The sequence below is a fragment of the Brassica rapa genome, chromosome A05, assembly GCF_000309985.2.
Source record: "Brassica rapa cultivar Chiifu-401-42 chromosome A05, CAAS_Brap_v3.01, whole genome shotgun sequence".
Taxonomy (NCBI): Eukaryota; Viridiplantae; Streptophyta; class Magnoliopsida; order Brassicales; family Brassicaceae; genus Brassica; species Brassica rapa.
Window position 1 is genome coordinate 12407184 of NC_024799.2, and position 26194 is coordinate 12433377.

A 26194-nucleotide genomic window follows, 5' to 3' on the forward strand; every position below is an offset into this window, starting at 1 on the left:
CTTTTTATAGAATGTTTTGTTCTTCTTCACAGACAATTTCCGCTCTTATTTCGTTTTTACACAAGACTGTGTAAGAGATACGCAGATACAAAACAACAGTCTCTATCCGAAAATAGAATCTTGTAATAACAAATCGATAGTTGCATTTGAATGGGATAAATAAAGTCTATGTGGAAGTTAAATATGCTAACTGGTAAATATTTCATGGAATTCAATGGAATGATGCATTCCAGATAAATTTATCCCACAAATAAGCATTCCAGTTGCACCCAAAGAAAACAAATATATTTGAAGATTATTTCCGATAAGGTGGGTTTAGACTGTGTTAGAGATAACTAGAAAAATATACTCTCTAACTGAAAATAGAATCTTCTAATAACAAATTTGTAATTGAATTGAATTTGATAAATTATTGGATATAAAATTTACGGAACTTGTAAGAAAAAGAGTGAGTTACTCTTTAAGACACTTTTGTCTTTATTATTACTCTCAGAAACACATTTTGCTGAAGCAACACATTCACTGCGTTTGAGGCAGAAAAATGGCCAATATGCCCCAGGCGCAAGTCATTGTCGTAATAGGTCTTTTGTAAACTAACTAGTAGGTGACTAGAAAAGTAAAATTCTCGTTCTCCATTTTGATGTCTTTCCATTTTTAATAAAACATGACACTGACGTGTACTTTCTCTCATTAGATTAACAACAATAAGAGCCATAGGATCTGATTGTAGAAAACAATCTAATGGTTGTGATAGCTATGACTTTTGGTCAAAGCTTGAGAACCAAGTAATTAAGCAAACTGAAAGCAAAGAAGAACACAATACTTTTTGGGCAATTAAGATTGCCTCTTTTTGGCTTTTTCATTCATTTAAATAGAGAAGATACAGAAGCAAAGTGGAGTCGTAACTCCTTTCAACATGGGAATTAAGGGAAAGTGGAGGAGATGGTTTTCTATATACAAGGAAGTCCTATTCTCTTCTTATTATCAACTGAAACAAAATGCAGAAAAGAAACAATAAAGATTTTACGTTATCAATTACGTAGTGTATTTCGGTTTGGAGACTTGGTTTGATTTGAGACGTGTCGGTTCGGTTCTGTAACTCTATCAGGTTGTGGAAAAGAGAATAAAAAATAAAAGATATTTAGGAGTATTAGTTGTTAAATATTTCATCCTTTCATGTATGTATTTGACTATTTTGCTTTCTATGATATTTAAAACAAAATTTTATGCTACCTAAAATTAGAATTTTTTTTTCTTCTATATTCTAACATCTAGTTTGATATACCTTTTTATACAACAAAATAATAAAATTGCATGGACATGATTTTAGTGGACACATATTTGGTGGATATTCATTGGAAAGACAAACTTGTGTTAGATTACGATACGATGAATATGTATTTTGTGGATATTCAATTGGTCGATATGTTGTTGACAATTAAGATGTCATGGACATAATATATATATGCAGAGAAGTTTTTGTAGATAGATTTTGATGGATGGCTATTTGTGGATGAATAGACGTGAATACAAAAACATGGATAAGAAATTATGGACATGTTACATGTACATATGAATAATTTTAACACAATTCTCTTGACCACAAGTATCTTGTCCATAACTATCATTTTCACAATTATCTCTTCTATAACACAATTCTCTTGACCACAAGTATCTTGTCCATAACGACATTCCTTCACCGTCGTGATCTCCAAGTACAGTGCAAGCACTCTGTATTTTGTTAATCAAACCTATCAAACTTTTCATTCTCGAACGGATCAAAGACCCTCTCACCAACACTCAGATCTAGTTGACTAGTTCCAAAGAAATTTGGAAAGAAGTTATCTCACAGTGGATTTGAAATGACCGATGAATTTTAAGGGTTCTCGAGGCGGTGAAACAGTCCCTGATTCCCAAGCTCATCCACTCTCTGAAACTCCATCGCAGCTACCTTGAGCTCAGCCACGGTGAATCCCGAGCCACGGGGAATCCTGAGCTCGTCCGCGATCAATTTCATTACAAGCTCTGGTCTTATCATCACACCTATCAATCCTCTTTTGATTTTTATCGAAGTTTCATTATTAGGTTTGAGCATTTAAGAAATTATAATTGAATTAGGAAAGAGGATAAATTTGTTATACCCTTCATTTAATAAAAAAGAGGATGAGTTTCATAACAAGTGAGGAGAGAAGAGGAATGAGAAACTAAAGTTTGGTCTAGTTGAGGGGTGTTAGTGTCTTTAGACACGCAAAATGTGTGTGACAAGTCAAATGTGTCTCTAAGTATAACTGAAAACTCATAAAGTGTCTCTAGAAGTAAATTTTAGAAATAAACTTTTTGAAGTTTATTTCCGGTTAGGCTGGTTCGGTCAGAAGACTGCCTTGTGACTTAAGTTATGACAGCATTACTAGTCTAGTCATGACATGAATATGTTAAAATTATATACGGAGCCGAACTTAAACCAAAATTGTTGGTTTTTGGTTTATGTTCGACTATGATTTTGGTTTAATTCAACAAGATTTAAAAATCAATTTGGTTACCGGTTCGGTTCGGTTCGATTTGGATGAACCGAATGATTAACCAAACTGTTAGACATAAATAAAACTGAAAGTACATATATATACATGCACTGCTCGCTTCTATGTATCTGTTGGATAAATCTAGATTCTCAAAGTAAGAAGAAGAGGTTACAAATAACATTTCCCATTACCTGAACTTTTAATAACCTCATGGGTTGAGAATCCGAGGAAATCCTCAGGAGAGGGATAATTTACTTTGACAGCACTCTTCATATCTGACTGAGCAGCAGCTACAACTCCGGGAGCAGAGGCGTCCTTAAATGGGGTCGACGAGTCACACTTTTCTGGGTCAAATTAACACTAGAAAATTAATAAAGGAGAATAGTAACTAAGAGATAGAGTCGAACCACATACTGAAGTTAGTCAGACCATTTTTCTGTTGACCTCCACTTTCTTTGAGTCTCCAGGCTGCCTTATGTCTAACTACCGCAGTATGCATTTCCTAAATAGAGTTCAAAATGTTCTTATTCCAACAATATTTTCCAGTTTCAATGTTTTTATTGAGTGAAATGGAAATTTTCAACAAAAAAAAGCTTTGTATATAAGACACAAGCTGCAAAGTTTAAGTAATCAATATTAGATTCTTACCCTGGCTTCAACTTCCTCTAGTGAATCTTTAATGAAGGGGTGCTCGAGAAGAGCAGGCCAGGTCAATTGACTTTGGGGCACCTGTTTTGCATTGTAATATACAAACATTTTAGCCCCTTCCAAGATGATCTCACAAATATTAATAACAAGTAAAAGTAGCTTGGATCAAAATAGAAACTTCACCTTATTGAGTAATCCTTTCAAAAAGCTTTTGAAATAAGGACTCATTTCATCAGGGCTTTTGAAATAAGGACTCAAATAGCTCAAACTATTTGCATAGACTATGGACAAGAATATGCAATGATTTATATACCTTAACAATGTGTCGGATTAGAGCGTAAACAGAATTAGTGTAGAATGGAGGTTGACCAACATATAATTCATACCTGATGTATCACAGCAAGAGATTATTTAGAACCGTCTCAAGTGGCGTAAAGTTGCATAATACAAGAATGAAGCAAAAACTAAAAACTATGAAAGAAAAATCCATCACAATCATCAAATTGCTTAATGCAGTAACTTTTGATAACATATAAAACAGAAGCGGGACTACTAAAATGAGTTTCTTTCTCCACTTACAATATAACACCAAGGGACCACAGGTCAGCAGTGTGATTGTATGGCTGTTCTCTCACAAGCTCTGGCGCCATGTACAGTGGAGTGCCTGAAGTAAAATTTCATTGATGGAAAATTAACAAGGCAGGACCTATTGAGTTATTCATTCATTGACTGATAAAAGGTATTAACCTTTAATGGATCGCAAAACCACAGTGTTGGTAGACATAGCTCGAGCAAATCCAAAATCGCATAGCTGAAAAATTAAAGGGTAGACAAGTAAAAAAGTATGCTAACGAGAAATGATAGGGAAGAAACAAAAGCATATAATCAAAGCTGTGTGAAAAGTATTTTTGTTTTCACTTATGATTAGCTAAGCATATGAGATTCCTGGCTAGCCAGATCCTCTTCTTGTCATGTAAAAAATTTTCATGATAAACTGAGTTTCCTTCAACATCCAATGACTGAAAGTTCCAAGGTCATACATCATATTCAAGAAGAATCGTATACTAACCTTAAACCTAACATAAACTCTATCTTAAAGAATAAAAATATCAACAGGTGATGTGTGTGGGAAGCATAAAAACCAGCATTTCAAGCATAACTCTTGAAGCAGAAAAAGGGAGGCTAGATTACCTTAACGACAGACCCAACACCAATAAGAATGTTTTGTGGCTTCATGTCACGGTGAATTATATGGTTGGAATGCAAGTAATGCAAATGATTTTACCTGAGTTTTATTAGAATTATAGACATTGTTTTATCAATCAGATATAGTAATAAGAACCATGTGGTAAAAAACGTGTTACCAGCTGCTTAGCGATGGCTTGAACTTGCTCTTCGGGAAGGCGCTTGTCATCTTCAAGAATCTCAAACAACTCACCCTGTGAAACAAAAAGAGTTCCATCATATTATAGGTGCAACTACAAGAGCCTCATAAATCAGTGATTTTGGAAACTAGAATCAAGCATACTTGGACAAACTCAGTGACAACACAAAACTCTCGTTCGTTCTCAAAGGAATCGAGCATTTCAATAATATTCCCAAGCTTGAGCTTCCGCAATATCTGAAAGCATACAAACAAGTATAGTATGCTGGTCAAATCCAACGAGAGACTCACACACCCACCATACAAGTGTATATAACCTTGATTTCTTGTCTTGGACTCTGTATATCTTTCTCACTCTTTCCTTGTTTCATGATGAACTTCCGTCTGGTTACCATACAAGTGTATATAACCAAGATTCAAATCAAATCAGTTACAGATTAAGGAAGAAGATTAAATCAATCAAGATTTTACATGTCCAGTATACTTTCGTCTTCCTTTGTAAACTCTCCCGAGTTGGTAACCGTGATGCGGCATCCTTAGTTAACAATGACGATCCAACATGTTTGGAAATATGGAACTTGGTGTTTATTCAGGTACGTACCCTCTCTATCCCCAATGTTATTTAGTTCTATTTTACTACTTTTAGGCTGGCTATTACGCTTGGCCTTTAATTCTGTAGATCCTGTAACTGGAAAACTATATTACTCCGTTAGCTAGATTGTATTAGCTTCTTTAGCTTTGCTATTGTGTTCCCCTAACTGATCCTGTGTTCTATTTTTTTCAAAATAGTTCAACAGAGAGATTGGTGGCTCACTTAAACCTCTGCCTGCGAAGCATGTTGACACCGGAATGGGTTTCGAGAGGTTGACTTCTGTTCTTCAGAACAAAATGAGCAACTATGATACAGATGTGTTCATGCCTATCTTTGATGACATCCAAAAGGTAATTTTGGAACCTCCTGTTGACTATTTTATGATCATGTTAAGATAATGAGTTACTAGTTTGTTACTCCTCTTAGCGATGATTTTGTTGCCTCATTGTAGTTCTATCAGCATTTTGGTTTATCTATAGTCAAGTAGATCATGATAGTTACTGTAGTTTTATGAATCTATGATCATCTTTGCCTACTCTATCAACGTAAGGTACTGTTGTTCTCCTTTTATGCGACACTGTCAAGTGTTTTGAATGTTTCTAAGGATATGATGATTAAGGTGTCATAGTATGTGTACCTGGAGATCATTTCCTTGTTACCTTGTGTCATTTCCTTTCATATTTTTTAGGCCACGGGAGCTAGGCCATATTCTGGAAAAATTGGTCTGGAAGATGTTGACAGAGTTGACATGGCTTATAGAGTGGTTGCTGATCACATTAGGACTCTATCCTTCGCTATTGCTGATGGCTCTCGTCCTGGTATGACCATGGTTTCTTGTCTAATCTACGTTGGGGATAATACACACACATTTTTATTCAAACGTCTTAGTATTTGATTATTTAACTGAGTTCATACTTCTATATTTTCATACGATTTTTCTTGCTCACCGAATTTATTACGGCACTGTTCTATTATTTCTTGTAATTTGATAAATACCATACGATATTCACTCTCCTGTAGGTAATGAGGGCCGTGAGTATGTTCTGCGACATATTCTTCGTCGAGCAGTTCGCTATGGAAAGGAGATCCTAAAAGCTGAGGAAGGATTTTTCAACGGGTAGGAAATTACCTCTTTACTGTCGCAGCAAGTTTTGTTTTAATCTTTTCATTTGGGCTGGAACATGTTGTTCCTATCTTTCATCTTTGTTAATGCAACATATGTTTCCATATGCGCAGCTTGGTCTGTTTTTCACTAAGCAGTTTATACTTTCTTATCTGCAGACTCGTAAGTTCTGTTATTCGGGTGATGGGTGATGTCTTTGGGGAGTTGAAGGAACATGAAAAAAAGATCACAGAGATAATCAAAGAAGAGGAAGCAAGCTTCTGCAAGACACTGGCAAAGGTGAGGGCTGATTTGAAATTCCGATTAACCTCCCCACTTGTTATCCAATTCTTTATACTGGCTTTGCTGCTCGTCAAAATAATGATTTAAAATTTTCTGTTTAAATATCAACGGCCCCGATTATTTTAGTATACACTTTCAAATTTCAACGTCATGTAATTTTAGTGATATCGTTTGGACATGAATCTGTATACCACTCCTGTAGGGATCTTTCTTCTGAAAGATCAATTGAGTGACCTGTTTGCCCATCTACTTTATTTTTTATATAGGTGAGTATGAGAACAGCTTGATTGACTATAAAGTTTTATGGCAGGGAATTGAGAAGTTTCGGAAGGCTGGTCAGTCAGTTCAGGGGAATACGCTAAGTGGAGAGGCTCGTATCTAATTTTTTTTTTGTGCTGTTTTAATATTTTATGTCATACATTGCAGTATTTGTACACTTTGCAATGTTGTGGCGGTCGTAGAAACTGTACTTGCTGTTGCTTTATTTTCAAAATAAACTATTCTTGTCCTTGCAGGATGCTTTTATATTATCGGCGACATATGGATTCCCTATAGAGCTGACTCAGGTATTTAGTTCGTTGTATTTTTTCTAAAGTTTTGTGTGCTATTTTTTGTAAATTCCATTCTCGTGTTTTAGTTAATGGCTGAAGAACACGGGTTGCTAGTTGATGTTGATGGTTTCAACAAAGCCAAGAAAGAGGCGAGGGATATATCAAAGAATGCCCAGAATAAGGTGTCTTTTTAACATACCTATTTTCATTTTCTCGAAGAGTGTTTGATGCTAGACTAACATTAGAAGATGACTAAAGTTTGAAAGAACATTATAATATTAACTTATCTGCTAATATCTATTCTGTTAGCAAGCTGGTGGCACCATTGTCATGGATGCTAATGCTACATCAACGTTGCACAAGATGGGTGTTTCAGCAACAAATGATTCTTTCAAATACATTTGGTTCCAGGTTTGTCTCAGTAATTCCATATAACTCGCATGTTATTGTCTAAACTGTATACCATTAGCATATCAGAAGTTAGGGAGCATATGTTGGTAAATGTTTCTTCCTATGAATAAGTCTTAAATAAGCTTACTTACACTGCGGGGGGGTTTTGGTGCAGGGTCACGATAGTGAAGTGAAGGGTATCTACACTGGCTCTGCTTTCCTGGAAAGTTCTGCCAGTGGCGATAATGTGGGACTAGTATTAGCGTCTACAAGTTTCTATCCTGAGCAGGGTGGTCAGGTATTACATTCTATTTGATATGCAACTCAATTCGCTGATTGTCTTATCATTTATGATCATTGTAGGAGATGGATCTAACCATCCCACAAGGCCCAAGGAATAGAAGGCCTGGCCCGGACCAAGGGAAGCGACGGCTCGGATAGTCGGCTTAATAGGTCAGTCTCTCGGCTCGCCTCTGAAGTACCTTGAGTCGATCGTTGTCGACTAAGAGGCATCCGGCTCGGCGACCGCTCGAATGAATACGGGCCTTTCGGCCCATTAAGGAAAGCCCGCAAAGACGACATAAGCTAGGTCAAGAACGACACATCAGAGGACTATATAATGAGAAGGAAGAGGAACGAGAAGAGGATCCGAAATCATCTGACTAACACTTGGCGGCTAGATTAGGGTTTTCACCTTTGCTTCATCTTGCCGTTATTTGTACTTTTCCGGTAGCTCCCGAGTTACCGGCTTCTTCTCTGTCGCATTTTCTTACCTCTCTTGTAACCGACTGATTGTCTCTTCCGACCATAATAAAACGTCTTTGTTAAACCCACGTCTTCTTTATTACCGTTTTCCGATCAAACAGTTGGCGCCCACCGTGGGGCCTTTTTAGCAAAGTAACGTTAGTACTATGGTTGTCAGCAACGACAGTTCTTCGTCTGGCGAGGAGCGCGAAGCCCTCGAGGTGATGCCGGCTCCCGAGGTAACACCTACGCCTACACCAGTAACTCCGCTACCCCCTCCTGCGTCCATGGAAACCATCTTGGCACGCCTCGCCCTGCAAGAAGCGGCGCATAAGGCGGCGGTCGACCAAATCACAGCGATAGCAAAAATACTCGCCCCTATCGCTGCAAACGCCGAAGCTTCAACGGCGCAGTACCGTCGACACCTGTTCACCACTGAACGAACCACCAACGTAGCACCTGCGCGGGATAACAACAACCAGAGCGCCGGTAACAGCAACCAGAGCGCCGGTAACGACATCAACGCAGACACCGCAAGCGAGCTAGCCGCGTTGAAACAGTCGGTCCTCGACATCAACTCAAAGATCCACCAGGTGACGACCTCGGCGCCCCAAATCGAGCACGTACTCGCGGAATCTCTTCGCACACCCTTCACGCAAAGGGTCACCGGCGTACGGCTCCAGAAGATGGAGAAACTTCGTCTTCCAACCTTCAAGGGTCTCTCCGACCCTTCTACTCATGTCACGTCCTTCAACATAGCGATGCGACGCGCAAATCTGACCGACGAAGACAAAGACGCCGGCTTTTGCCAACTCTTTGTCGAAACCTTAGAGGGACCGGCCCTTACTTGGTTCACAGGCCTCAGAGAAAACTCCGTCGATTGTTTCCACGACCTCTCGACGGCCTTCCTGAAGAATTATATCATGTTCACCAACCAAGAAACGACCGTGTCCGACCTGTGGAACCTCACTCATACCAGAGGCCTTGGTCTCCTCCGAAGACGAGCTACCCGCAATCCGCACATTAGCGTAATCATGGGAGGATCACCTCCTTGCGGCGACTCAGTTCGAGCTGTCAAAGACTACAAACGACAAGCCACCACCTCCAAGAAGTGGCCGCCTCCAGTCGAAAATGATCACCAGATCACTTTTTCGGCACTGGATACCAAGGGCGTCCATACGCCACACAACGATCCTCTCCTCGTCGACCTCGACATCGGAGAATGCCTAGTCGCAAAAGTCCTTATCGACACCGGCAGCTCAGTCGATCTCATCTTTCGCGACACACTCGACAAAATGGGAGTCGATTTGAGAGATATGAAGCCTTCCTCTCGCACGCTCACTGGCTTCAACGGGGCCTCGGAGCAGATGATCGGAACAATTCGTCTTCCAGTATACGCAGGTGGTATAACCCGTACCGTCAAGTTCTCCGTCATCCGAGCCAAAGCACCCTACAATGCCATCCTCGGAACACCATGGTTGCATTCCATGAAAGCCGTTCCCTCGACGTACCATCAATGCGTCAAGTTTCCCGGCAAAGACGGAAAAACACAGACGATTCGGGGAGATCAACAAGCCGCGAGAGAACTGCTGATTGCAACCGTAAAGATGCAGCAACAGGCTTCCCTCGTCAACTCCGTCAGTAAACCACTCAGCAAGATATACCCCCAGAAGGAGGAAGTTCGCGAAGTCGCAATCGATGAATCCGACCCGACGAAAATCATCCGAGTTGGCGTCTACCTTTCCGACGACATATGTTCAAAGATCATCTCTTTCATCAAAGACAACGCTTCAACGTTCGACTGGAAGACCTCCGACATGAAGGGGATCGACCCCGCAGTTACCTCCCATGAACTGCACGTCGACCCGACGTTCAAACCCATCCGACAGAAGCGACGCAAACTCGGTCCAGAAAGATCTAAGGCAGTGAACGACGAAGTCGACCGGCTCCTCGACGCGGGTTTTATTACCGAAGTTCGATACCCTGAATGGTTAGCCAACCCGGTCGTCGTCAAGAAGAAGAACGGCAAATGGCGCATATGCGTCGATTTCACGGACCTCAACAAGGCATGCCCAAAGGATAGTTACCCACTCCCTCACATCGATCGTCTCGTCGAATCAACCGCTGGTAACGAACTCCTAACCTTCATGGACGCTTTCTCGGGCTACAACCAGATCTTGATGCATCCCGATGATCGCGAGAAGACAGCATTCATCACCGACAGAGGGACTTATTGCTACAAGGTGATGCCCTTCGGGCTAAAAAACGCCGGTGCGACTTATCAGCGACTCGTTAGCCGAATGTTCGCTGATCAGCTTGGCAACACCATGGAAGTGTACATCGACGATATGTTGGTCAAATCGCTCAAGGCCGACGACCACCTAAATAACTTACGCGACTGCTTCAAGATCTTGAACGACTATGGGATGAAACTCAACCCGGCCAAATGTACCTTCGGTGTCACCTCTGGGGAATTCCTCGGCTACATCGTCACTCAGCGAGGAATCGAAGCTAACCCCAAGCAGATCTCGGCGATACTCGACCTTCCAAGCCCGAAAAACAGCCGCGAAGTGCAGCGACTAACGGGACGCATCGCAGCTCTCAACAGGTTCATCTCGCGATCGACCGACAAGTGTCTTCCCTTCTACGAGCTACTAAGGGGAAACAAGAGGTTCGTCTGGGATGAAAAATGCGAAGAGGCATTCAATCAACTCAAGCATTATGAAGAACCCTAAGATAGGGAGGATCACTTTAGCTGGGTGTTGGATATGAACCGAGAAGGCAATTGGCACTTCTGGAACTGAAATGGATTGAAAGGATCGTCAAGAGATGCGGAATGGCTCTTGATATACCCACGATCTAAGGCTAACCACCAAAGAAATAATGAATGTGTTGGCTAACCACCAAACAACACACAAAGATGATTGGCTGACCACCAAATCAACAAGCCGGTTCAAACCGATGAACTAGCTAAAGAACTCTCTCTCTCACTCAGAGAAGAAACGAAATAAACAACCAAAACTGAACTGATTTTATTCATCAAAGGGACTACATATTTATAGTGTTTTGTAGTCAAAGACAATTAAAGAAAATGTGGGAAAACAATGCATAGAAAATATAAATTTGACTAGATCTAGTCAAGGCACAGAAAATGGAGAAGACTATAGATCTGGTCAAGGCACGGAAAATGGAGAAGACCAGTCAAGATGTCCAGATTCATCCGAACCAGATGGATGCACGGGGTAAAGATAAGGACGCTTGCGGGACTGTCCGGATGGTCCGCCGGATGAGAATGCATATCCGTCTTTGGTTTCTTCCCCACCCAAGCTAAGTCTGGCTCGACCCAAGTCAAGTCTGGCATGATTCTTGTCAAGTCTGGAACGGTGAAAAACATGAACCTCGGTTGAAATGTTCAGAACGTCCTGAACTCCATGCTGAGCTGGTTCCATGTAATGATCCATGGACTGCGGCACATCATTCCCTTCCTCTTCAAAAAGATTTGTCCTCAAATCTGAAACATTAAAAGGAAAAGGATTATAAGCAAAAGAACCATAATCAGAATGTTGCTCACCTTGAGTTCGGTCCGGTTTGTGAATGGAAGAAGATCCTTCTTTATGATCACAATTTTGCTCTCCACCTGACCCTTCCTTTGGTTCATGTGCATAGTCATCAAAAATTGGCAAAGGGTCTTCCTTTTCTGGCTCGGTTTCAACTTTCTCCAAAGTCACCAACGGTTTCTGTTTTTGGCACTTGTTGGCATAATGACCGACCCTATGACATTTGAAGCACCTGGTAGAAAGAGCCTTGCTTGTGGTTTTCACAGCCTTGCTTTTATCAGAAGACAACACATTAGTTTTCAAATCAGAATTTGAAAGAGAAGAAAAATTACTTTGCTGTTTTGGTGCAGAAGAAGTGTTGTTGTTTTCCTTCTTTTTGAGTTGCCGGACAACATGAATCGCCTTATGCAACATCTTTTCCAAGCTGGCATAAGTCTGAAGCTCGTTCTGCTCAGGCACATCACAGTTGCTTCTCTTGGCTTTGGTGAAGGGACGATCACGACTTCTGACCCACTTCTCATCATCACTCCTGTTTTGTCTCTTCTTTTGTTTCTGCACAAAGTCAAACTCATTAGAAGCAAACTGTTTCTTATCAAAAATCAATTGCTCCTTTTCAAAAACAGTTTTAAAAGGAAAGTAGACGTCTTGTTGTGGTTTTGATTTCTTGAGAAGTCCAAACATCCTGAAAACACTTAACAAAGTTAGCAAATAAAAATCCTCACACTCTCAAGTGTTTAGCTCACGATTTTTAGATGGTCACTCAGAGTTCTTTCCACTGGTTCAAAGGATGATAGGCAGTCAAAATTCAGCAATCAAAACCCAAAACAAACTTTTGTGGGAAAAAGAAAAGAGAAAGAAAGATGAAGAGATTTTTGAAATGGATCCGCCTTAACTGTCCTAAGGCTGGGTTTCTCTTCAGCCAGCAGGATTTTTCTTCCACCACTCCCCCTGGATTTCTCTTCAGAAGGTGATTCAAGCCAAAACTTTTTTTTTTCTTTTTTATCGATTTTTTTTTTTTTTTATAATAGGCGATCACAAGGGAGTAAAGGAACAGCCCGGATCCAAGAAATAAGAAAAGAAAAATCGTGGAGAGATGAGAAGATGAAAGATGAAAGAAAACAAACCAGCCAAAGTGGCTCTGATACCAACTGAAGAACCCTAAGATAGGGAGGATCACTTTAGCTGGGTGTTGGATATGAACCGAGAAGGCAATTGGCACTTCTGGAACTGAAATGGATTGAAAGGATCGTCAAGAGATGCGGAATGGCTCTTGATATACCCACGATCTAAGGCTAACCACCAAAGAAATAATGAATGTGTTGGCTAACCACCAAACAACACACAAAGATGATTGGCTGACCACCAAATCAACAAGCCGGTTCAAACCGATGAACTAGCTAAAGAACTCTCTCTCTCACTCAGAGAAAAGATGAAATAAACAACCAAAATGAACTGATTTTATTCATCAAAGGGACTACATATTTATAGTGTTTTGTAGTCAAAGACAATTAAAGAAAATGTGGGAAAACAATGCATAGAAAATATAAATTTGACTAGATCTAGTCAAGGCACGGAAAATGGAGAAGACCAGTCAAGATGTCCAGATTCATCCGAACCAGATGGATGCACGGGGTAAAGATAAGGACGCTTGCGGGACTGTCCGGATGGTCCGCCGGATGAGAATGCATATCCGTCTTTGGTTTCTTCCCCACCCAAGCTAAGTCTGGCTCGACCCAAGTCAAGTCTGGCATGATTCTTGTCAAGTCTGGAACGGTGAAAAACATGAACCTCGGTTTAAATGTTCAGAACGTCCTGAACTCCATGCTGAGCTGGTTCCATGTAATGATCCATGGACTGCGGCACATCACATTATCTCACGACCCCACCCATGCTATCGAAGCCAGAAGCCGGCGACACACTATCTCTCTACATCGCCGTCACATCCTCCGCCGTCAGCAGCGTATTGATTCGAGAAGATAGGGGAGAACAAAAACCAATCTTTTACACAAGTAAAAGAATGATGGAGCCTGAGACGAGATATCCAACACTCGAAAAGATGGCCCTAGCTGTCGTCACCTCGGCAAGAAAACTGCGACCCTACTTCCAGTCGCACACGATCGAAATACTGTCCAACCAACCACTCAGAACGGTTATGCAAAATACTAACCAATCGGGGCGGTTGACCAAATGGGCGATGGAGCTGAGCGAACATGACATCGTATACAAGAATCGCACAGCAGCAAAGTCACAAGTCCTTGCCGACTTCTTGATCGAGTTGACGCCAGAGCTGGAGCAAGACCTCATCCTACCAAGTGTAAACTGGATCCTCCACGTCGACGGTTCATCCACGAATAAAGGATCAGGAGCAGGAGTGCAATTGCAATCACCAACAGGAGAACTCATTCGGCAGTCATTCAGTTTCGGTTTCGCGGCATCAAACAACGAAGCCGAGTACGAATCCCTCATCGCGGGGCTTCGTCTCGCCAAGGCGGTGAAAGCCAAACGAATCAGCGCTTACTGCGACTCTCAACTCGTCGTAAGCCAATACCTCGGTGATTACGACGTCCGCAACGAAAGGATGGACGCCTACCTCAAACTCGTCCAGGACCTTACGCGAGACTTCGAGTTCTTCGAACTCACGAAGGTTCCTCGCGGAGAAAATGTTTGTGCCAACGCCCTCGCCGCTCTGGGAAGCAAGCTACACGACCAAGTCAAAAGGACAATCCCGATCCACAAAATCGAGAAACCAAGCATCGACACGAAGGCAGAACAGGAAGCGATAATAGCAGCGATCAACGACGCAATGAACATCGACGAAGCGGAGTCTCCCTCGCAAGACGATCACCCAACAGATTGGCGCAAGGAACTCATCGATTACCTCGCGGAAGGTTTACTGCCCGTCGAGAAATGGGACGCCCGGCGACTGAAACGACGCAGCACACACTACGTCGTCATGGATGGGGAACTACACCGATGGACTGCAACAAAGGTACTACTCAAATGTATCGCCGGCGAAGAAACAAGACTCGTCATGGCCGAAACACACGAAGGAGCAGCCGGCAACCATTCAGGCGGGCGAGCTCTCGCACTAAAAGTTAAAAACCTCGGATTCTACTGGCCAACCATGAACGCCGACTGCGAGACATACGCGCGTAAATGCGATAAGTGCCAGCGCCACGCCAAAACCATACACAGCCCAACGGAGTTTCTCCACACCTTGACTGCTCCATACCCATTTATGCGAAGGGGAATGGACATCATTGGTCCGATGCCGGCATCTCGGCAAAAGAAGTTCATCCTGGTCCTCACCGATTACTTCACAAAATGGGTTGAAGCCGAAGCCTATGCCAGCATAACCGACAAGGAGGTACAAAACTTCGTCTGGAAAAACATAATCTGCCGACACGGGCTCCCATACGAGATAATCACGGACAACGGTTCGCAATTCATCTCGCATCATTTCAAGGGCTTCTGCGACAGATGGCGCATTCGACTCAACATGTCGACACCGAGAAACCCGCAAAGTAATGGTCAAGCCGAATCGACGAACAAGACCATCATAGACGGTCTGAAGAAACGACTCGACCTAAAGAAAGGTTGCTGGGCAGACGAACTAGATGGTGTCCTGTGGTCTCACAGAACCACTCCTCGCGGAGCGACGAAGACTACACCCTTCTCAATGGCCTACGGCGTCGAGGCAATGGCTCCTGCAGAAGTGAACGTGACGAGTCTGCGCCGATCGCGAATGCCACAGAACGCTGAACTCAACCGCGACATGCTCCTCGACGCACTCGACGACATCGAGGAAAAGCGTGACCAAGCGTTACTCCGTATCCAGAATTACCAGCATCAAATCGAGAGCTATTACAACAAAAAGGTCAAGTCGCGTCCTCTCGAAATGGGCAACCTTGTCTTAAGAAAGGTCTTCGAAAACACTAAGGAGTGGAAAGCCGGCAAGCTCGGAGCCAACTGGGAAGGACCATACAAGATAGTTGAAGTCATCAAGCCAGGAGTATACCGCCTCGAGACTTCAACAGGCGAAGCAGTACCGAGAGCCTGGAACTCCAAACATCTCCGCCTCTTCCATCCTTAGTCAAGAAAAACACCAACCCGAGTAAATGCGCCACAAAGGCCACTTTTACTCGCAATCTATTGATCGAGTAAACGCGCCACCCAAAAAAAAAAAAAAAAAAAAACGAGTAAATGCGCCCCAAAGGCCACTTTTACTCGCAAAAAAAAAAAAAAAAAAAAAAAAAAAGTAAATGCGCCCCAAAGGCCACTTTTACTCGCAATCTAAGAACTACGAATGGCTTGATTCCCGCAAAGGGATACGTAGGCAGCCCAAAGAAAAAGGGTCCAGCCGAAATAAAATTAAAATAAAATAAACCCTCCCCGAGGAATCGATCTCCGAAGCAGACGATCACTTAAGCGATGCCTACACGAGCACGCCCCGTTTCCTCGAACAAATGTATCGGCACTCGCATCCCACGTTGAATACGTCCTGATCAGACACATATTCACGGGAATCGACCGCGTTGCGACCTAAACCAACACGGCCGAGACAATGACTCCAACTCATCCTATAATTAACTAAGTAAGGTCTGGCCAACCAAACGCTTGAAAAATTACATTAGGATCGACTTGGAACCGTCAAAGTCGAAAACTCTCAATTGACGACTAAAACTCAAAATGGCAAACGGTCACGACTCAAAGAGATCGACCGAGACAAAGTCATAACGAGCTTAAAGCTATAATGATTCGACGTCTCAAACAGCATCTACACTGAACAAATAGAGTTACTTCGAATCTCGAGAAAGTTCATGCATTCGATAAGACAAGTCTAAGTTAAATAAAACGGCTTATGTGATTCAAACAGTTCGAAATAACGAGCACAAGAACGAAAGCCCCAGAAGGCAGAATCCTAGAAAAAAAAAAAAACAACAACAAAAGTCCTCCGGGACTCAAAAGAGAACAACATACAAGAGACCCTAATCCTCTCGGTCGCTCTCACGATCGTTGAGGGCAGAAAGCTCCGAAGCCCTAACACTCGACTCACGAGCAGCCGGAGAGACGTACATTTCATCTGATCTCGGGATCTCTTCAAACACCCCCACATTCTCTTCTTCATTGCCTCGACGGGACCCTTCAGCCGAAGTGTCCGAAAGTACGAGCAGGGGGGCGTTATCTTCAGCAGCAAGGTTCCCTCGGTTAGGCGTCTCTCCCTCGAATGCAGTCGAAGGCCTCTACGAGGGGCGTCAGGACTGCATGCTGCACTTCCGTCGAATGGGTGAGCGGAGTGTGAAGAGTCAGCGCGGTCTCGGGATCGATCAAGCCAGCGTTGGACCCATACGGATCGAGACTCGCCAAGATTCGAGCATCCACGAACTGAGAGTCCAGCATGAGAGGAGAGAGTGCGAGGTCTCCCGCAGGAATCTCGCCCATTTTGAGCTTCTCGGCCTCTTGCTCGTATTTCCTCTCTTGCTCCGCGAAAATCTCAATGGTAGCTTGCGAGATGTCGCTCCCAGCCCTCCTCAAGGCTTCGAGACATTTCCTGGTTCCAAAAGCTTGGCTATGGAGTAACCGAGCTTCATCATATAGGCCTCGTCGCTCTTCTCGGGAACGAATCCTCGCGAAACGACGGTTAGCCTTCGCGGCCATCTCGGTCTCGACTCTTGCCCTTTCCTTAGTAACCTCTAGGACCCTGGAGTCTCTAAGGCGTTTCATCTCCCTTTCATGAGCCGCAGTAAGTGAGACCTTCTCGCTCTCGAGATCAGCATTCTTCTGTTCAAGCTCACGGACGATACCTCGGGACGCCTCCAATTCAGCCTTCAGCTCGTCTCTCCGAGTTATGGTGCGAGTCATCATACCATTGAGCTTCTCGAGATTGCTCCTTTTCTCGCTTAGCTGGCGAGCCAGGACCTCCTCCTTCTCAGCAAACTCCTTCTTAGCCAGCTCTAGTTCACCCAAAGCTCCCTTCAGCGCAGTGTCGTACTTATCAATCAAGACATTCATCGCGCTGTCCCCCTAAAGATGCGAGGCAACGAAAACCGCGAGGAATTAGCACTAGGGCAATGGAGCAAGAAAAAGATAAGAAGAAGTTGAATTATTTACCAGCAATTTGGCCCTCGCGGCTTCCTCGTACTCTCCCCCGAAGATGAGGTCCTTCACGGCGGGCAAAGGTTTCGCCCTTCCCCTAAACTGACGAAGGAGCTCCCCGCATTTCTCTGGAACGTACGCCAATGGAGCCGGCCCCTCGTAGTGGAAGTCGACTTTGTCAGGAAAGCTAACTCCGGGCACCCTCCTCAAGATGGCATCCCCACGAGAAGAGGTACCAGTCTGGACGGCCCCGATATTGCGACGGGCCGGAACCTCTACATAAGGAGATATCGGAGCAGGAAATTGCTCCTCGCCATCTGCCTCGTCGTCACGCCTTCTTATCAGAAGAGGCGACCCCTCAGATTCCTCTTCAAGGTTATCTGAGCCCGCATCTCCGAGAGAAGCCTCGGGCTCCTGCCCGTCGACGGCCTCCTCCTCGTCGTCTTCTTCTCCAAGGACCCCAGCTGCGAGAGCCTCCTCCTCGGGATGAAGTCCTTCTTCTTCGACATCTCCCCCCTCAGTTTCGGTCGGTCCCTCGAGATTCCCCGACTCCTCGCTAACGGACTTCTTCTTTGTCCTCTTCTTCTTCTTCTTCTGAGGTTCACCAGAAGGAGGGACATCACTCGCCTCCTCGGTACTCCTCTCAGCTCCCGAGCCGTCGCCTCTCTTTCTTTTTTTGCCCTTCCCCGCGCCTCTGGCTTCGGAAGGGGGAACGTCGCCAGCACGAGGAACCACCGTCGAAGGACCTTCCCCGCTGACCAGCCCCAGCTGGGTCGCTATCATTGCGCTCAGATCAGGAAGAGTGCCCATCTTCTTTGCTTCGGAAATTTGTTTCTGAATGTCTCTCGGGAAGATGTCTAGTCGCTTAGCGCGAATAGGAAGAACGGTCGGAAGGTCGGATCTCCACTCCCCTGAAAATATGCAGAAGAGTCAAGATGCGACAAAAGATCTTACGACTAAAATGACTTAACCTAAAGGTGCAAGAAAACATACTTCGAGCGATTCGATCTTTGAGCTCGTGGATCTTCTTGACGGTGATCTCGGACCAGCGATAGACTCGAAGCAGAGCGACGGCACGAACACTCCTCAAGAAATCTTCGGGATAAACCGGAGAAGTAGGATGGCCGACTGCACACAAAGCAAAAAGATATACATGATTAGAATCGACAAAGTTGCTTACGGATCGCGACAGAATATTCTACCGCAAGAACGGTTCCAAAGAACTCGATAATCATTTCGGGGAGGTTCCTCGAAGGCCGAACTGTCGGACTTGAGGAAGAAGTAGGAACGTTTCCAGTACTGCGTCTTGTTCGGATGACCGGCGCATACATTGCAGTTCGGTCGCATCTTCACCGAGTAGGTGCCATCCTTCATATCGGTTATTGAAGTCATCTCCTCGAACGATCTGACGCTCATCGGCATATCGATCTGCTCCGCCAAAACCAACAAGGTAACCGCTAGTCGCAGCGAGCCATTCAGTAGTTGACTAATCGCGAGATCTCGACGCCTAGCGTATGCAGTAATCAGTCGCGGGATGGGGAACCAGCAGCGAGTGTCTCCCTGAAAGTAGGATTCATACACTGTCTGGTACCCAATCGGAGGAGACCAAGGCCTCTGCGTCTCCGTAGGCACAAGAAAGGTCACGCCCACGGCGCCAGCTGCCCGAAGAACCCTTTTCACACTTCTCGAAGTCGACTTTGTCTTCTCTACGCCTTCCAGTCCTGACCGGCTAAGAAGGCGGAACGCAATAAGTCGGTATGAAGTTGAGGAAGCTCTTCGAAAATCCCGTCAGGGTAGAAAATAGTCGGGAATAGTTCGGCTTCAGAATCGACACTTTCCGAGGAACCGCCCTCCACAGGTCGAGCCCTCAAGGTGATCGACTCAACAGGCATCGCCCCGCTCTGCCCGTCTCTCGCACATTCCGTCGCATCTCTCGCAACGACGTTCTCACTCCCTTCCCTCGCGAGTCTCGCGGCATCCGCGACCAAGAGCCTCTGAGAACGGGATAGGTTTGCCGCATCCATCATCGCCTCACGGTGAATCGCTTCTGGATCTCCGACACGATCCCCGTCGGGATTTCTTGCCGTATTCGACACCGCTGCGACCGCCTTCCCTTTCTGTTGCCTCGATAACCTCTGACCCGACGACATCGCGGAGCGTAACGATGAAGAACGCTTCGAATGAATCTAACAACACTTAGAGAGATAAAGGGAAGAGAGAGAAAGTACCTTTGATCGCGGAGAAAAACTTAAAAAAATGAGAGAAGGACCGCGTATTTATAAGGAAAAGAGAAGGGGGAAATTCGAGGTGTCATCATTAGGCCTATTCGGGCCTAAATGGGCCTCGAAATCTCCCCTAAAAACCCAGCGGACCCTCGCGACGATTCCGCTTCTCGACGAGTCGTGAAAAGAAGAGATGGGGGAAAATCGAAGCGTCATCATTAAGTCTAAACGGGCCTAAATGGGCCTCAAAACTCTCCCTAAGATCCCGACGGTTCTCGCGACTTTCCGGCTTCTCGTCTTAATTAATCGACGGTTATCCTAAAATTGGTTAAACCGGCAATTAACCAAGACACGCCGACTAAAATCTGGGAGCCTGCGATTCAACAGTTCCGAGAGGAGGCGTCATCAGAGCTTTTTCCGCGACCCATCGCTTTAACCTCCCGACAGGACTTCTATTCCTTTGAACCTTCAAGTTCCAGAATCCATCATGAGCTAGGCGACTCCTCGCTCACTGATGGACCGGGGGGACTTACTGTAGGAGATGGATCTAACCATCCCACAAGGCCCAAGGAATAGAAGGCCTGGCCCGGACCAAGGGAAGCGACGGCTCGGATAGTCGGCTTAATAGGTCAGTCTCTCGGCTCGCCTCTGAAGTACCTTGAGTCGATTGTTGTCGACTAAGAGGCATCCGGCTCGGCGACCGCTCGAATGAATACGGGCCTTTCGGCCCAATAAGGAAAGCCCGCAAAGACGACATAAGCTAGGTCAAGAACGACACATCAGAGGACTATATAATGAGAAGGAAGAGGAACGAGAAGAGGATCCGAAATCATCTGACTAACACTTGGCGGCTAGATTAGGGTTTTCACCTTTGCTTCATCTTGCCGCTATTTGTACTTTTCCGGTAGCTCCCGAGTTACCGGCTTCTTCTCTGTCGCATTTTCTTACCTCTCTTGTAACCGACTGATTGTCTCTTCCGACCATAATAAAACGTCTTTGTTAAACCCACGTCTTCTTTATTACCGTTTTCCGATCAAACAATCATATGAAACTATCATGATTGCATCGTTTTGACTTCAGGTATTAGCTGTTCTTGTGTACTAATTTCTAAAACCTTCAGTTTTAGTTCTGTAAATATTAAAAATTCACGTAACCAATAAAACCTAGTTTTTGCTACACTTTCCATGCTTTATCTGTATATATATGCAATCAGTGACCCTAACATTTTGCTCTGGCAATAGATTTTTGACACAGGGATTATAGAAGGGTCATTTGGTACATTCAACGTGTGCAATGTCAAAATATTCGGGGGCTTTGTTCTTCATATTGGTAGTCTTTCTACAGAAACTGGAGAGGTATCGGTGGGGGATGAAGTAACTTGCAAGGTAATTCTTAGCACCAGAGGTTGTTTCTCTCACACAGAATATTTAGTACCATCGATTAGTTACCATCTTTGTTTTGTTTGCGTGTAGGTTGACTATGAGAGACGTAAACTCATCGCTCCTAATCATACTTGTACACATATGCTGAATTTTGCCCTGAAGGTATCCTTCTATAGTTTATGTTACCTAATCTGTATGTTGTTGTATCTCAAAACATATATGCCCCATGAATCCAGGAAGTGCTCGGGGATCATATTGATCAGAAGGGGTCAATAGTTCTTCCTGAAAAACTACGATTTGATTTCTCCCATGGTACATTCTTAGTGAGGCAATTTTATTTTGATGTTGATGATCATTTTGAGTGTCTTAATGGGTTTCCGCAATTTTGAGTAGGTGAGCCGGTTGATCCTGAAGATTTGAGAAAGATCGAGTCCATAGTGAATACACAAATTAAGGATGAATTAGAAGTATATTCAAAGGAATCTATTCTCTCTGAAGCCAAGCGCATCAAAGGTCTAAGAGCAGTGTTTGGAGAAGTAAGCTCTCCATCAGTTCGTTTGCTGTGCCTTTTTAGTTTTGTTTTGTACAGTTTGTGAAAGCTTGTTCTCTTTTCCATTTAGGTCTACCCTGATCCTGTCAGAGTGGTTGCAATTGGGAGACGGGTGGAGGATCTCTTGGCTGACCCTGAAAACGATGAATGGTCATCACTTTCATCCGAGTTTTGTGGAGGTCGGTTTCCACTGGCGTTAGTTACTTGGACCAAGAGATCCTTTTTTCTGAAAAGAATATTGAATATTGGGTTCTTTTGAAATTTACAGGAACCCACATAACAAACACACGCGAAGCCAAAGCGTTTGCTCTTCTATCAGAGGATGGCATTTCGAAAGGTATTCGTAGGATAATTGCTGTCACTACTAAATCTGCATTTGATTCTCTGAATACGGCGTCTTTGCTTGAAAAAGAAGTAGATGAGGCGTCCAAGGCGGTGGGAAATGCACTAGAAAAGGTTCTCTCTCATCCCTTGACAAACTAAGACACCATGTGTTCTGCTCTTATTAATGTGAAACACTGATTGTGTTAGTTTCTTTTGCACATTCGCAGAAAGTTAATGCTTTGAAAAGACGAGTAGATGAAGTAGATATCCCTGCAGCCAAAAGGGCGGATATCAAAGCCAAGATTGCTCAGCTTCAGGTAATATTGCCATCTATTTAGTTTGGATTATGGTCAAGAGAATATTAAAGTGGCTGTTTTTTCTTCTTACATCACAGAATGAAGTGAGGAAAGCTCAAAAGAAAATAGCAAAGGAAAACCTGAAGAAATCTGTAGAAATAGCAACAGAGGGAGCTGAGTCTGCAGCATCAGATGGGAAAAACTTCTGCATTGTCCAGCTTGATGTGGGACTTGATGCAGCTGCAGTTCGAGAGGCCGTTTCAAAAGTGATGCAAAAGAAGGTATCCGTATATCCGTAGAGCATTGTTCCTAGAAGTAATGAAGTTTAACGTAAGGGCTTGTTGGTGAATCTTGCAGGGAATGTCCGTAATGGTGTTCAGCACAGATGAAAGCACAAATAAGGCGGTTGTGTGTGCTGGAGTTCCAGACAAATCTGATCAGTTCAAGCAATTAGACGTCACAGAATGGCTGACAACTGCGTTAAGTCCCATAAAAGGGAAGTGCGGGAAAGGAAAAAGTGGTCTCGCTTCGGGACAGGTATATGATGTTTCTCTTTAGTCTCCAGTCGAGTTCCGGTCCACAAAGAGATCACAATCTTCTATATATGCTGTTTTGGTTTCAGGGAACGGATGCTTCCCAGGTGAGTTCGGCTTTGGACCTGGCTGCATCATTTGCCTCAATGAAGCTCAACTGATGTGGTTGGGCGATTTCATAATCTGTTTTACTAGAACCACCTCCACTCATTTGATATCATTGTTACACATTTTGTTGAGAATATATGAACTGTCGTGTTTCTAGTGATATTACAGTTCAATCGAAGTTAGCTATTAATGTCGTGTTACCTTTAACTTATAGTATTACTATGTTAACTATCACTTGAAATATCTCATTTTTCAATTTGCCATTTGAGATTCAACTTTGCTGAATTACGCATTCCTGATGTTGAAGAGGGCAAACGGCTGACTTTGGATTCTTTTCATAAGGGCTACGCGGCAAACTGAACTTGGATTGTTTTTTTTCTTTCACTATTGTCACTTTGATGATTTCAGTTTGCTCGGATTTGAACACATCAGTCCAAGCGATAGCTTAAATTATGAGTATTTATTTAGACATAAGAAGTGTGTTTCAGGATAAGTAAGAACTTAAGACATAATTAGCCTGGTTTTGTATTTAGTGAGTTTATTTTAATTTCAGTTTATAGAGGCAAGAAATAGAAGTGTGAAAGTAAAGGTTTTTATGATTCAGAACTGTTTATGCTATTCATGTGGTTAATTTCTATTAACTCTGGGGTTTTTTTGAGTGATTTAGAGACGGTTTTTTTATGATGGAGGAAGTACTGTTACGATGATGCGGCGGAAAATGTATGAGGTATGAGAAAGTCAACGATGACGATTTACGGTGTTTTTGGGTTTTATTGTTGGAGAGTCAAATCGGAAAATCATATTTTATTAGCACGAGATTTTCAAATCGCAGAGCTTGCGGAAATCCCAGCAAACCCGCTTCATCTTTTCAAGCTCTTCGACGCAATTTCATCTTCCTCTGCGGTATAGACATGAAGAAATATCCTGCTTTGTGACACGTCTGATGAGGGCATCAAATCCACTGCTCATAAAGTAGACAAGACTTTCCATGTTTGAACTTGGATGAACCTAGACGACATCAAACTTATGGTTTGTTTTATTCAGCTGGCTGCCCCAAACAAAGGCCACCACTTAAGCCTCCTTATCAGCTCCAAAAGATATGGCCCAAAGGTATTAAAGACGTGGTCAACACTCTCCTTAATAAGCAGATTTCAATCCCTTGAGATTAGCCTTTTGACCAGTTATGATTTATCCTAAAAATCCTCTTGTCATTTAATTCTTTGATTCTGAAACCTTTGTACACGAGCTATATATAAAGCTCCTTGCACTCATTGGAAAAGAGCAGACTTGAGTATTGAATAGAAAGTGAGATTTTTTCTTGAGAGCTTTTATGTTTGTTCTTGTTATTTTTAAGTTATGTGAGATTTTTTCTTAGGATGCAAGTGTGGAACCTTTATCTTTGTGTGTGATTCACTTAGGTTCTGGTTCATGGTCTTTCACTTCTTTGAGTGACGATATTCATTCCATTTAAGCCATAGGTTTTGATTTCTTGTGAGATTAGCTAAGGTGCGATTCTGAGGCTGTATCATTTGGTATCAAAGCTAAAACTCCTATCATCTATCTTTTTGTTTTTGTTTTGTTTTTCATTATATTCTCAAAAAAAAAAACCAGAAAAATATTTTACCTCTTTCTTTCTTTTCTATTTTGTTTTTCTAAGTTTCTTTTTAAAAAAAAGAGATATATAAAGAGAAGATATGGAAAACCAGCCCAGCAACAACAACATGGCGAGCCATCCTTGTAGTCTTTTGAAGCTAGAAGATTATTATTTTGCAGGAAGATCAGGCCCTGATGAGTACTTTGAATGCATGGGAGCACAAGATGAACAAGTTCTTCAATTCTTGTGGCTGTCCAGATTTTGAGAAGGTATACATTGCTGCTGATCAACTAATTGACCAAGCTCAACACTTGTGGAGCCAATCTACTGCAAAAAAAGATAATCGCCGGTATTCTCGAGAATCAACTTGGCATGAGATGAAAAATCTGATGAGGAAGCAATACATCCCATGTGATCAGTATCAAGAAATCCGGAGGCAGTTTTGTACCCTTTGCCAAGAAAATAAGACGTTCATGGAGTATCACAAGCAATTCAACCATCTTCGCATTCGGCTCAATCCAGGAGTAAGCAATGAGAATGTCATGGACCAGTTTGTTTATGGGCTAAGAGATGAGATACGTTTTCACATACAAAGGTACGTATGTGATGGTTTGGACGGATTGGTCCAACAACTTTCAAAATATTAAGAGTCAACTATTGTATTCTCAAAGTTGAAATGACAAAACCAATCTCTTTATCAGACAAGTATATATGATACGTGAGAGGCAATATATAATGTGAAAAAATATTAATATAACCCAGAATTTTGTTATTCATAGAAAAGCTATGAAAGATATTCTAATGTCAAACGACATCATATCAAAATAATGAATCGAAAAATTAACACCATACACATGAAAAATGAGTTACAAATTATTCAGAAAACTTGAAGCACATGAATCATTTCATTGATAAATATATCACCATTACTGCTAACTTCCAGATTCTATAACTTTATTCCACATACTTAAAGCTATTGTGTCTATCTTGTTGTAGCATATTCTCTTTGTTGTTCAAGAGCACCAACATTTACAACTTCTTCAAAGTTTGCTTGGTTATTGTTTGGAGTGATCATTTCCTCTGGAAAACCATTAGACCGAAAATGCTTCCGTAGAAAGTTATGTAACCCGACACAAGCTAAAACCAATTTTGCTTGTGTTGTAAACAAAAAACGAGGCGATGACTTGAAGATAAAAAAATGATATTTGATAGTACCAAAAATTTGCTCAATCACGTTTTTCAAAGATGCATACCGCAAATTGAACAGCTTGTTTTTTAGGATCACAGCCTTCACCTCTA

At 43.0% G+C, this 26194-nt stretch overlaps 3 protein-coding genes across 3 annotated transcripts; 2 read left to right on the forward strand and 1 right to left on the reverse strand.

The window, feature by feature from the left end:
- Position 1: 1 nt before the first annotated feature.
- Positions 2-4780, reverse strand: LOC103849541 (serine/threonine-protein kinase TIO). Its single transcript, XM_033291478.1, has 9 exons — positions 4696-4780; positions 4532-4606; positions 4359-4452; positions 3915-3978; positions 3747-3831; positions 3481-3553; positions 3168-3248; positions 2934-3021; positions 2-2863 (listed from the first exon to the last, which is right to left on the reverse strand). Exons 3-9 carry the CDS (start codon positions 4401-4403, stop codon positions 2688-2690), a joined length of 612 nt encoding a protein of 203 aa, XP_033147369.1. The 5' UTR covers positions 4404-4452; positions 4532-4606; positions 4696-4780; the 3' UTR covers positions 2-2687.
- On the forward strand, positions 4776-25603 carry LOC103849540 (alanine--tRNA ligase; the record flags this gene model as incomplete). Its single annotated transcript, XM_033291476.1, has 20 exons — positions 4776-5144; positions 5341-5493; positions 5832-5961; positions 6164-6260; positions 6425-6545; positions 6859-6918; positions 7064-7114; positions 7186-7281; positions 7409-7510; positions 7665-7787; positions 21350-21493; positions 21581-21652; positions 21727-21802; positions 21884-22026; positions 22111-22219; positions 22309-22496; positions 22592-22681; positions 22759-22941; positions 23018-23197; positions 23283-25603. Coding segments are annotated over 20 exons (2559 nt in total), but the record flags the coding sequence as incomplete, so codon positions are not given.
- Positions 7801-11141, forward strand: LOC117134040. Its single transcript, XM_033291475.1, has one exon. The coding sequence runs from the start codon at positions 8401-8403 to the stop codon at positions 10966-10968; it is 2568 nt and encodes an 855-aa protein (XP_033147366.1). The 5' UTR covers positions 7801-8400; the 3' UTR covers positions 10969-11141.
- Positions 25604-26194: the final 591 nt, after the last annotated feature.